Source organism: Pseudochaenichthys georgianus, chromosome 7 (genome assembly GCF_902827115.2).
Source record: "Pseudochaenichthys georgianus chromosome 7, fPseGeo1.2, whole genome shotgun sequence".
Lineage (NCBI taxonomy): Eukaryota > Metazoa > Chordata > Actinopteri > Perciformes > Channichthyidae > Pseudochaenichthys > Pseudochaenichthys georgianus.
In genome coordinates, this window is record NC_047509.1 from 18147393 (window position 1) to 18161203 (window position 13811).

A 13811-nucleotide genomic window follows, 5' to 3' on the forward strand; every position below is an offset into this window, starting at 1 on the left:
TACATAAAGGTAATAATATCCGCAGGTGGGCCAATTACAAATTCTGACTTGTACACCTGAAAGAGGGCAAGATTTAAATGGAAATTCACAAAAGGGCGAGTGATACAGAAGGATTAAAAAAGATGGTGGCATGAATTTAAATGAGCTTAAGTTATAAGAGTACCGAGGGTATTCTCCTTGATCTGGTTCCCGGGTTCTGTGAATGATATGCCTCTTGGTTTTCTCAGACTTGTACAGCTATATCTAATATTTTAGAATGGTTTCTGGTCAATTAATACAACCACAGCACTGACAGCTAGATTTGTTAGGTTCTGGTCTGCTGATTTTTCACTGTATTATGTCCTTCTTTTCACTCCTGGTGTGATGGAAGTCAATGAAATATTAACAGAAATGGAGCATTTAAGTAGCCTTATATAATGGGCAGGGAATGATCAAATACGCACCGACTAAAGAACAGGTGGCACTCAAAAAGATTCATCAAAGATTTACTAGAAGTAATTTCAGTTTAAATGGTTTGATAAGTCAGACATTGAACACTTGGAGGAGCTTACCCTGCATGAAAAAGTCAGACAAATGTATCATGGGAATAATATTTTTTTAGTGGCTAATTGCTTTTTTTTTATCTTTCACAAGTTAGTTCTCTCTCTGAGTAAAGTCATATTCTGTAACTTAAAGTATTTCGTTCTGATTTAAGCAAACCTGTGATTGTCTATAATGGAAGAGGGGTTATTAGTTAAATGAATTCAGTTCATAAATACATTTCTCAGGGTTATGGGGAAATATGTTTACAGTACATATCTCTCATTGTTTCCCGTTATAGTTCCTGCTTCTGTGAGAATTCACTTGCTCACTTTATATTCCTGCTTTGTCTTTTTCCCACTTGGACTGGAACTCATTCTCTGGCTCGACCATTTGTTGCCCTCAAACTTTGTGAAAAGTGAAATGACTGTCTGGTGCATTTCTTGAGCATTACATTGGCTCGGGGCTGCCTTTACAGAAACAAAACAAAACAAAAACAAGTCCTCCTCACTTTGTCCCTTCCTCTCAGTTTCACTCTGTTTGCTTTATATCATCTCACGATTGTTTTCAGCCCTTCCTCAGAAGGGAGTCAAAAGGTGGAGATAACTTCTGGCTGAGAGTCTTTTTCCTTTCTGGACAATCAATAAAGTTGTCTTCACTTTGGAAGAAAACCAAAAGAGAGTTGACGGGATGTTGACAGGGGACCTCACAGAGAGGGAGTCTAGAGCTCTGTTATAAATTATCCATAGTAAAAATAAAGAATAAACATCCTAAACACACACAGAGAGCAGAGTTAACCTTTCTTTTCTCTATAAAGAGGACGTAATCCAGGCTTTGCTAGGGTACTTCCGTGTCTCTGAATGGTGTTGGTCCCAGGTTAAGCTGTTTTTGCTACAGAGGAAGATATCAATGGAACAGAGGTGTCGGAGGACTTTGATTTCAACTGAATCAATTCTTGCCAAAGTGGAGTGTTCTGCCTTCTCCGACTCCCAGATGGATTGGTTCCCCCAAATACCTCTCTCTGACCCTCATTTTGTTTGTGTCACTGTGCGTGTGTGTATGTGTGTGCGTGTGCGTGTGTGTGTGTGTGTGTGTGTGTGTGTGTGTGTGTGTGTGTGTGTGTGTGTGTGTGTGTGTGTGTGTGTGTGTGTGTGTGTGTGTGTGTGTGTGTGTGTGTGTGTGTGTGTGTGTGTGCGTGCACGTGCATCCTCGTCAGATGGTCTCCTCATCCACTTGTATGCTTCCAAAGGAGCCCGAGGCAGAATCTAATCTGGTCTCACGGCTCGATTGCTCCACTTTTCACTCAGCCAGATCCTTCACAGGCAGCCTTGTGAAGCTGTAACTCAAGGTGGCATGAATACTTTCACTTTCACTTTTAACTAAGAAATGAGCTTCTAACAAAACTTTCAATGCTCAGCAGATTAAGGCGTGGGAGCTAAGTAGTTACTTCAACTTTTTTTGAGGAGATGGTTTTTATTCCTGAACTGGCAGCAAAAGTGTTAAAATTAAGCTTTTGTGCTGGCTTGCACACTCCATAGCTATAATCTTTAAAGCCTGATTGATACTAAATCATGGTTCCATGGCAGGAAGAAGGACAGTTTTCAGCATTTGGTGTGTGCATTATCTTTATCAGTGATAATGAGTATCACTGTTCTGATTGGTTGGCAGGTGTTTTAAGGATTCAAGATTTTCAAAAGGTATATTTTGCAAGTTATTTGCTTTAAAGTCCATCTGGAATTAGTTCGCATGATAGCCCCCCCCATATTTTATATAAATTATTTGGTTCTCCATATATGTAGAACGGGAACTTCTTTCCTACCAGCCAATCAAATTGCTTCATTTGAGACCTTGGTGAACAGAGTATTTCCATGAAGGATCAGCAGTAGGCATATAGTGACATTTCTGAAAAGCAAAACAGCAGCAAATAACTGTCCATGAATTAACAAGACCCTATAAAAAGTTCTAACCATGGTAATTTGGAGCGACCACAGACAGATTTTCATAGAAAGTATATTTACCTAACAAACACCTCATGCTGAATCATCTGTTTTATGGCAGCTTATTGTGAACCTATGACTACTAAAGTAGACGATGTTCAACGTTCAAGGTTCTTTGTTTAGTCATACAGTATAGCTACAGTGTAGTTATGCCGAAGAAAATACATCTTAGGTCACAGGCTTCTCCAACAGTGCAACACAGAACACAGATAACAGAAAAATATAGTGCAAGTAAATAGTAAATACAAAAAGAAAAATTGTTTAAAAAAGTGAAATAATGCAATAAGAGTCTATATGTAAGTTATTGAAATATGATATATTAGGTAAATAGATAAATAATTTCTAAGTAGCAGCCAGATGAATATTAAGGATGTTGTTTCAACAGTTCAGGTGTTTAGCAGTCTTATTGCCTGTGGGATGAAACTGTCCCTGAGTCTGGTGGTTTTAGTCCGGATGCTGCGGTAGCGCCTGCCAGACAGAACAGTTTGTGGCTGGGGTGATGGGGGTCTTTTATAATGATGTAAGGTGGAAATGTTCTGAGAAAGCATTTATTTTCTTATTACAATCTCTTATACAAGAGCAAAGGACTCTGATGTTCACACTGTGTGAATGTGTGCCAGGATATATGGTGTTTGTGTGTCACTCTGAAGGAATGTGCAGCAGATACTCGTTATGGCCATGGTTCCTCATTGTATTCTGAGTATGTGTGAATGTGTTGAGGTAAGCCCCTTGTCCATGGTTTCCTTACACTCCTGTGTGCTCTCAATGATGCTTCCGCTACAATCCAGGCTCAATCTGTCGTGCCGTGGCTCTGCCTGAAAGCACAGATGGGCCTTAGACACAAGCTATCGGATTCCAAAGGCCCCGGGAATCTATCAGAGAACTGCGGGAGTAGATTCAATCTTGCAGGACATGTTCGTAACATCTCCTTCATTACCCCCGCACTGCCTGGCAACCTTCGCCACAGTCACGGGCTGCTGTTTACATAGTGACCCCGGAGAAACAATCCCATTGGCTAAGCAAAATGCCAGAACTGAGAAAGCGGTTATCCCAAAGGATTGTGGGAATGCTGTGCCAGCGATAAAAAGGTACAGGGATGTTAGAGTGTGAGGGCACAAAGACAACGAGCTGGAGGGGGGGTGAAAGAGACACAAAGATAAAGGTGCAGGAAGAGGTAAACACTTTGAAGGTAGTTGGGATTTTGCAATAGATGCTACATTTTAGATTGGCTGCTGTGTATGTGTGTGTGTCCACAGGCTGCTGTGTATCTCTGTCTCTTTTTAGATTACGAAATCACAGCATGAGCTACCTGCAGGTCAACAAACATTACCATGTTTTAAATGAAACTCAAGTGAGGGGTGAGCTTAAATTACCACACATTACCATACTCGTACTGAGCTAGGTATTTCTGCTGTTATTCTATAGGCCTCTTAAGAAAATGTATGGAAATTCCTCTATGAAGACGAGGCGTGCATAAGCACCCATAGAGATATGCAAACACAAATCCACACACTCTATTAACCCCCGCTAGCTGTGTATAGGCCCCCTACTAAAGAGCTCTCTCTTTGCTCATCGTTTAAACAGCTCACATTGTCCTTCTTCCAATTTCCCCTCAATGAATCCCTCATTCAATTGTAAAATGCAGGAAGTGAAGCAAGAGAAACACACACACTTTGTAACTGAAGCCAGTGTGACACCCAGCGCTCGACTTTGACAGGAAAATGGCGGGCCTTTGAGGACCAAGTGACTCAGATTACACTATCCTGTAAAAGCAGTGGTTCTGGTTACTGAGAGATTGATTGAGACCCACATGTATCACACATAGGCCTGCGCACACAATGAGTGCACTCACTCAGACATGTTTTCACACACACATTTAGTAAGGCACAGTGCACTTCGGGGAGAGCTAAAACCAGGACGTTGGAGTACAATCCTTCCACGGTTTCAAAGCTACTGATGCATAAAAAAATCACTCCAAGGACCAGACTGTATCTGTTCTCCTTCCTATTCCTTTTCTTCGTGTTCATCTCTGTTGCCTCAAAGGAGAGATTTGACAGCGTGAGAGAGAGAGATAAGGAGAGAAAAGCGTCTGGACTCTGCACTAACCGAGCTGCACGGGTCTTATGACAAAAGATGCATTCAAAACGACACTACCAATACACTATCTTGATTTATTTTTGATAAATGAAGGCGCTGTCAAGGCAGCACACATAGAACTCCAAATCAATGTAATATTTAAATGCAGAATGAAACATAGCTGCTTAATTCACACAGGGTTTAGTCCGAGATTCCTCTCTAACTGTGTTTCAACCCAAGGACTGTGTTATCGTGTAGTCACCATAAATCATTCATTACTATCCGAGAAGATCAGAGTGAATTTATCACAGGAGATCAGAGCGAATGCTTTAGTAGCACATGTTTGATTTGATCTATAAGACACAACTAAGACATTAATCATGTAAAAGTGCTGTAGCTCAGTCACACGGATGGAGAGAATTTCTATGGAAAAAACAAATGTGTCTCTTTTACACACCCAAAATCAGTAGGAAACAAACAAACACTCGACAATCAAGCTGGAGACTTCGTAAACATCTGGAACCTCACCATACACATGGGTTTTGGAGCTGCAGTAAAATGCAACCTTTCTGGGACTGTGTACACTCTGTTATATGCAAGGTATTAGGCTATAGAATCCCTTCGATATTACACCTGGGACATATGGAAGGATCTGTACATGTCGGAGATCAATACCTGATCAAGATCCTCCTAGCCGCTGGAAAGAAGGCTATCACTCAAAACTGGCTAAAGGCGGAAACACCAAGCTACAGACAATGGGTTAATATTATTGGTGATATCCTAATAATGGAGAAAATCACATACAAGTTGAAAGTAATGGAAGACCCATTTCTTAAGGGCTGGGGGAAATGGTTAAGGTACATAACAAAGGAGTCGTAAAAAACCAAGCAATATTTGATTACTATGTAGATCGTCTCCGTACAGGCACTGTTCTCTCTGCTTGTGTGTCATTTTACCTTTTAAGATTCAAAAAAAAAAAAGTGCTGTAGCTCAAGTTAGTGGGAGGATGTGTCAGGTTATACCCAATCCTTCTCACATAGGATGTTGTCGAGGCACTGACTAACATGTGATTCTTTTGGTCTCTTGCTCTTTGCAGAAAGCACGTTTGGCGAGGATACGAATAGCCAAGACAGGAACCTCCAATGCCTTCCTCCATAGCAAACGCAATGGCCTGTTCAACGAAGCTCTGGAGTTCACGGTAAGACCAGCCCCTGCATCTCAGACACCATGCTTCACCTGTTTCTCATAGCAGTTTTCCTCAGTATTAACACATTTGACATCATTTAAAAAAAATGTATTTACAATTCAGATAGCTTGCCCACTGCGACTCCTTGGAACAACAGTTCTGAGGATTTCTGAGCGGGCAATAACTAAGTCATTGGATGCAGGCCTGGGTTGCCCGTCCTTTAATCAGGGATTCTTAGAAAGCAGCCAGCTTCCCATCTGAGCAGCTAACTGTGATCTTATTCAATAAGCAGAGCTTCTGATGTGAGCATCTCTGAGCCCAGCTGCCCAGCTGAGGAACATGCTTCAGGCGATGCAGCAGGAAATGTAAACACAACTCAATGATGTTCTTTGCCTCACCAAAATGTTGTGGTTCACAAGCACCGTAGTGGCCCACGGCTGACAGCACAACAACAAAAACAAGTGCTTCCATCTCCTTCTACCTCTATCTAAATGTGTCTCTGTCTTCCAAAGCATAAGTTAGGACAACATCTGAATGGCACTGGTGCTTGAACCTAAGATAGGGTTAAGTATCCTATTGATCCTATTGATTTCCTTAAAAGACAATATGCTGCAGAGGCTGGAAGCTAATTGTAAAGCTTGCCTGCAAAGTATCTAATAAATGTTGCTTTATTGAATGTTTTATTTTTAAGTTGTACTTACTTAAATTACTTCTTTACACAACAATGATAAGGTAAACTGTTAGGAAAGACTCGATTAAGTTCCATATATGTATTATGTTACGAGAATTCTTTTTAAAGGTTTATATCTTGTAGAGTGCACACTTCATTATCGGGATGCCAATTTCACAAATGAATGATCAGATAATATGGGGAACTTCATTACTCGATAGCAGGCATCCTCAAAGTACGGACTCCGGTCCAGTCTCTGGACTCTGAGCAAATTATACTTTTCATATGTATTATCTGTATTATCTGCGAGACATCGCCACAACGCAACGAGTCAAAATGATCCGCTATGTGCATAGACTGCAGCGCTCATTGGACATTTATGAGAGAAAGTCTCTAATGTCCGAGTGCAAGTGAATGCAGCACAAGATGCATGTCATGTAACCCCCCCCCCCCCCCCCCGGTCCTGGCGCGAGCGTGGACATATGATTGGCGTCGATTTCATTTGAACGGGACGGTGCAAAACGAGAAGCATTCGGACCCAAGCACTGAAGGAATGAGGTATTTGCGGTCTACACTGACAGAGAAGAGACTGTCAGTGTGGCTGCACTCAGCACTGAATCAAAACGCACTAAAGCTGTTGATCTTAATACGTTTGTGAGGCGTTTTGCTAAACAAGATGGTAATCGCCGCATTTAGCTGTAATACACGTCAAGTTGATGCCCTGCTCACGGATGAGCATACAAAACTATTAAGATGATGACCTTACGTGTGTAAATATATTGTTTTCTTTGAGGGGGTCTGCCCCCAAAAAACAGTTTTAAGTCCTGAGAAAGTCAAATAAAAGGTGTGTAAAGCTACACTGCCCAGCCAAAAAAAAGTAACCTCTTTGATTGAACTAGGCCAGTAGGTAAGGACTTTCCACTGGATAATAACTGAAGTATAAAATAATGCATGACTGAAGTGATGGAGACCATGTTGAAGGCAAACAAAAAGAGGAAATAACAGGTCAAATCAAGCAACTCCCCCTCTCAGATTCCACAGCAACCAGAAGAACATACATACTGGCTGGTGATTTGATTAATCAGCTTTGTGATGGAATAAAAAATGCACAGTGCATTTCCTTAGCTGTGGATGAGTCCACTGACACCACTGACATTGCTCAGTTGCTCGTGTTTGTGAGTTTTTATGACGAGGCAAAGGGGGAGTTTGTTGAAGATGTGTTGGGCCTGACGAACCTCAGTGGACACACAAGGGGGCAAGACATTTATAAAGCAATAATGGGAATGCTGAATGAAAAAGAGTGCAGCTGCCTTTATTCATAACTGTGCAGCTCTTACACTGCGACTCTGAGGGGTCAAGCACAGACACAATAACAATGAAAACTGCTACATACAGATTATTTTTGTTTTTGCAACCTCGTGTTAAGAATCTTGTTGCAATTGTTTAAAATACCGTAATAAATGGACCTTTGTCTTATTGAAACATTTATTTTGGACCTTTAAGATTTGTATTTGAGTACCCCTGCTCTATAGAGCAATGCATGAACCTCTTCAGTGTGTTCTTGTTGAAGTAGTTTCATCCCTTCACTAATAAGCATAGCTTTTTCTTTAGCAACATGCAAGTGCAACATTATGAGTACTTCAAGGCCTTTACTTACTTTAATAGATAGTTATTTATTCAATATATTATGTGTCTTTCCATCACATTCATTGCGTTGGTGTCGACTGGAGTTCCAGTGCTGCTAGGGACTGCAAGACTGGCTGCCAAAAGTCAACAGTTAACAACTAATTTAAATATGAATGCCTGCTCAATAAAATATGAACTGTTGTCCAAGTTAAGTATAATTCTGAGGCAGCTATTTACCAGCAACATGTACAGCACCATGCAGAGTGACACAGTGTGTTTTGTCGCTGAGCAGATCAAGCTGTTTCCAGCCTCTACAGTATGGTGGCCACCTGGGTGGTGAGCCATCGCCGCCTCCAGACAGACTGCTGATCTGGGCTAGGTCGCATGTTTAGAGAAAGACGGGAATAACTCAGGGTAAACACCTGTGTTTTACTGCTGTGTTAGGTACAGATAAACAGCGTGAAAACAGGTGAGCATCTTGGCAAAGACAAACCGAGACATCAGCTCTGAAATCAGCAAAGAAGCTTCTGCTTGCAACGCCGGCCGCCCCTCTTAACAAACAGAAAATTGCTACTACCAATCTTCCAAACATGGCATTTTACTTTCCTTACGGGAATGCTGTGGAGCATGCAGGATCAGGGCAGTATTTTGTAAACAGCTCAACCACAGGTTCTGCTTGGGAAGACTGATGCAACATATTGAAAGTCTGTATATGTGAAACATTGCTTTACTTCTGACAAGAACAATGATATACAGTATACTGGGGAGACATATTCCTAGGCTCAAACTAAGGCTATCATCTATGTTCTCAAGGTATTAGCTCTTCCCAAAACCATACTGCGATGTTATTAGAATATTTACAAATGTTATATTTACCTTTTTAAAGTTCTTAAAAATAATCTGATGGGCATTTCTTGTTGTTTGTTTTTAACTTGTGATGTGTCATTTTGTAAAGCACTTTCAGTTGCATGTATAAATAAAGCTTTATTATTATTATTTACCACAAGTCCCCGGTGCAAATATTTTGTGTAACATCAATTAAAAAAGAATTTGATCAAAGCATTACTTAACAAACAGCACATAAGATAAAAGCCTTAAATCATATTTGTGTTCATGTTTCTTCAATATGATCTTTATTTTGGGCACAGAGCAAGCATTTTTTTCAAAGTCCTAAAGAATTGACAGTCAAAGTATTAACTAATATAACAATAAAATAAATACTGTACTGACAAAAAAGCAATGAACCGCAGAGTTTTCAATCAAATGTTATGTTTGTTGTTTTGTCTTTTTCTTTACTTTCTTGAATGATCCCAGCAGTCCACTTATTCCCCTTATTCCTCAGCTCACCGCTGAAATGAGCTTCGTATCCAAACCCCCACAGAACTAGGAAAAGGCGCCCACTTCACGCCCAGATACCCAAACAAATACATAAACAGGCCACGGCATAGAAAAGTATGAATATGGAAAACAAGTCATTACGGAGCTGCCTGTAGCCAGCCCTTGCAATAACAGGAGTGGAGGCGAAATGTCACGATGGAATGTTTTATATATACTGTGTATGCACCAGGAGTGAGCTGTGCGAGATGTCTCACTTGCAGCACAGATCAATGCACTGGCTCCACTAATGTTAGCAGACAAGCCTCTGGGGGCCAGAATAGTAATGTTTCCTGTGTCTCACTGGCAGCACTGCGGCCTTGACCGCTGTCTGTTCTCAGTGCTAACTGTGACCATCAGTAAAACTCTACCTGTGGGTTTCTTTTGTCTCCTTTTCCAATGAAGCAACTTCCATACAAGATGAACCTTTCAGAACAGGTACTTAAGACAGCAGCCAGCCGTGCATCCCCCCCACATCTGATACAAAACAGTTGTATTACACTTATTGTGTGTGTGTGTGTGTGTGTGTGTGTGTGTGTGTGTGTGTGTGTGTGTGTGTGTGTGTGTGTGTGTGTGTGTGTGTGTGTGTGTGTGTGTGTGTGTGTGTGTGTGTGTGTGTGTGTGTGTGTGTGTGTGTGTGTGTGTGTGTGTGTGTGTGTGTGTGTGTTTGCTGCAGAGTTCCACTGAGGAGGAGCAGCTGTTAACCAAGTCCACCTCTCTACTAGAGAGCCAGCACCACCACCTGCTGCACTGTCTGGAGAAAACCACTGTGAGTGTACACACACCGTACACACACTCACACACAGACACAAATTCAACCTTTTATTGTAAAAAAAAAGATCTCCATTAGCAATAAATCTAAAGTAATTTTATTATACAACCTTTGTTTTTGTTTTAGCATCAAACACATGAACTAAAAATGTTCCTAGATTGTGCAATAATCACATGTTGTATTGCATAGCGCTGGCTCATTAGTTGTATACTGTATAACTGACAGCCATGCTTAATGTTGTTTATATATGTGTACGTGCACGGTCGACTGCAGCCCACTGTAGCGTGATGTCCGGTACACTGCCTTTATGATACACACCTGTGTATGTGGTACGGACACACTGTCTGTTTCAGCCTGGCAAAACGCAGAGCTTAGCAAACAAAATAATCAATCATATTCTGCTGTACACAACGCACACACACACACACACACACACACACACACACACACACACACACACACACACACACACACACACACTCACTCACTCACTCACTCACTCACTCACTCACTCACTCACACACACACAAACTCTCATTCCTCATATGGTATATTTTATTAAAATGGAGCATGAGAGTAAAGTTAAACCTGGAATAAATGATTTATGTTGTACACTTGAGGGCAGCTGAGAGGAGCTGTTAACACAATGCTGGAGTAATATTATCTTCTTATTTAATCATTGAGCAGAGGAGCAACATCAATTCTTAAAAGTCGTGTTTGTGTCGATCAATTTTTATTTAGTTTTTCTCGATTGCTAACACATATTTCTTTTTAAATTGCTCAGTTTCTCAGAACACAATTCACAAAACCACACACCCAAAGTGCAAAACTCCTCATTTCTCCTGCTAAATGAAGAACTGCACTCAAAACTACATAAACACTCAAATATAACACACTTCATTCATAATACTAGATTGTTTGACCACCCAACTACACACTGCTGAGCATAATCTAAAGCACTTTCATCTTTTATGGGCTGTGCTCTGCACAGAGAGGTTTCTGCAGAGAAAGACTGCTTGAGTTTACAGAAATACAGTAAAGGAAGAAATACAAATGAGTTGTTGAAAACATCATTGTGCAACATGCATCTCAGCACATAGCTACTATGCTTCGGATCTCTCTAAGTGTGATGGCATTGTTTTCCAAAACCCAGTTTGTAACTGCTGCTTCCTGCCTCATTGAACATCCTTAGCTTTCCACCTCTTTGTTTCTCAGTCCTTCAGATAAACAACAAAGATATAGTGGTTGGTCAGTCTCTGTGTTGCATAAAAGTGAGTTTACCACAGTACATTGTGCAGGATGTTTGTACAGTTATAGTATACGCAACATGCCAACAATTTAATTACAGTAATGAAGTAAATATGTTTCACACAACTGATATAAGCACTGATATATCGTGAATTATGCAGAGCTACAAACTGGTAACTAACCTGTTTTCAAGTCTAAGTGTCCGGATTACAGAGGCAACAGTAAATCGGCTTGGATTAGGCTGAACCCTCTGTCCAGCCTCTCTGTCAGATTCCTGTGGTTTGACAAAGTGCCATGTTGATTTGCAAATTGTGTGAAAAGCTGAAAACATGTTTAGAGTTTTGGAGATTTGAGCCGATGTTTTGCTCTTTGAGTGTCAGTTAAAAATAATTGTGCTTTATGTATAATTTTAGTGTTAGCAATCGAGAAAAACTGTAATAGTCAATAATTATTTGTTGGTTCATTGCTAGGAGCAACACATGTCTCCTTCAAGTAGTCATTACATTACATTGCATTTAGCTGACGCTTTTATCCAAAGCGACTTACAATAAGTACATTCGACCAGGAAGACACAACCTTGAAGAAAACAGAATCATATAAGAACATCAGGTTTCATCGAGCCAATCGTTTCAAGTGCTACTCAACTGGCTTTAGATAAGCCAGTCCTTTATTAGTATATAAGTGCTCTGTTAGCAGTTCTTTGTTAGTCATTCTATCGCTCGAAGTGGAGTCGAAAGAGATGAGTTTTCAGTCTGCGCCGGAAGGTGTGTAAGCTTTCTGCTGTCCTGATTTCAATGGGGAGCTCATTCCACCATTTTGGAGCCAGGATAGCAAACCCACGTGTTTTTGCTGATGGGAACTTGGGTCCCCCTCGCAGCGAGTCATGATCCATTGTTGATATTAAAGTAGAGATTGTAGCTGCTTTGAGAAACTGTCTATGGAAAATAGATTCTGAGCTCCAATACACAAACATATATTTGATTTGGTCCAACCACATATGCCTTTATAAGAAATAATCACACATTCTCAGAAGAGTTTTTGACCCATGCTTTGAAGCAGAAAGGCTTTGAAGCAAGTCATATACACTACATGGTCATAAATACAAATGTTGTAAATGTCACGTCTCTTTTATGACTCTCTCTCTTTCTTCGTCAGAACCATGAGTTTGTGGACGAGCAGTATTACCAGCAGAGCTACCTGGAGGCGGGGCTTCAGAACTACCCTTCTCAAAGCCCCTCCCTCTCCAGCCAAGATGGCGTGACGGGCACCTGCTGCAGCCGCCGAAGCAAGAAGCACCACACCCCTTTACAGAACACCAGTGCCCCTGCGCTCATGCAGCCTCTGACACACAAACACACACACCAACAAGGCCTGCAGGAGCTCAGCACCATCCACATCCGGCCCCTCAGCACCAGGTGAGCCCGGCCATCAGGGGACAGGGCAGGCACTACGACCTTTTACTACTTTAACTTTTGACTTTAACTACTTCAACTCAATGATGTTTAAGTGATCTATGACATGAAATCTGTTACTCAGATATATACTGTAAATCACAACTGTGCCAATAAAGAGTTGTTCACTCTCTAGTGTGCCCATGAAGATAATCTGGAAACTAAATAGGATTTTTAAAAATGTGTTTACTAAGAAGCAAATTAAGAGTGGATGACATGCTATCCTTACTACTATAAAAAAAGATACCCAAAATTCCAGAATAGTGTATTTTACCATTTTGACTCGGCATCCATTTGTTCAGCTGTTTTTCTTTTCAGAGAATGGGAATATTAATTACCTTGAAATATTATTCCGCTCCTCCTCCCACTGTAGAAAAATGTTCTTTTCCCTACTTCACTTTTTAGAAGGGGTTGTTTCAGGTTAGATACACCAGCCATGAGATCCCAAACAATCTGAATATACCCAGGGAAATAATTTGCACAAACTATTGAAGACCATTATTAGTTTTTAATGTGGCACTTTACCTTCAACAGGAAGCCAATTTAATTTTCAAAATGTGATTTGCTAATAAGCGTTTGTGGATTAGACAACCTCATTAGTTTGTCCTTTGCTTTTTGAAGCTTATATTTTGTTCTTCTTAGTTGTCTCCTGAAGATAAGAAACAGAACAAGTTCCCCTTAATCTTAGTTTGAATTCAAGAGAAAACTGGTTATGTCCCTTACTTAAAAGAATACATTCAGATTTGTCCAAGTGCAAGGATAATTGTTGCTAAGGCTCTCCGTTGTTTCTAAGCTTATTTAAAGAACACAACTGATCAGAGTTTCATTAGCAGCTAAGAGCTATGAAGAGCAGAGTGAGGTGTCGATTCTGAATTGGTTTAACACTACAATC

The 13811-nt window shown here is 40.7% G+C and overlaps 1 protein-coding gene across 2 annotated transcripts in view; it reads left to right on the top strand.

Moving 5' to 3' along the window:
• Positions 1-13811, top strand: part of LOC117449332 (A-type voltage-gated potassium channel KCND3-like) — a 139610-nt gene that overhangs the window by 124708 nt on the left and 1091 nt on the right. Inside the window, exons 5-8 of one of the 2 annotated variants that reach the window (XM_034086949.1) lie at positions 5689-5790; positions 9854-9886; positions 10125-10217; positions 12624-12883. In XM_034086949.1, the coding sequence (XP_033942840.1) occupies positions 5689-5790; positions 9854-9886; positions 10125-10217; positions 12624-12883 (488 nt within the window). The remainder of the gene's footprint in view (positions 1-5688; positions 5791-9853; positions 9887-10124; positions 10218-12623; positions 12884-13811) is intronic. The other variant, XM_034086950.1, reaches the window with a different exon arrangement.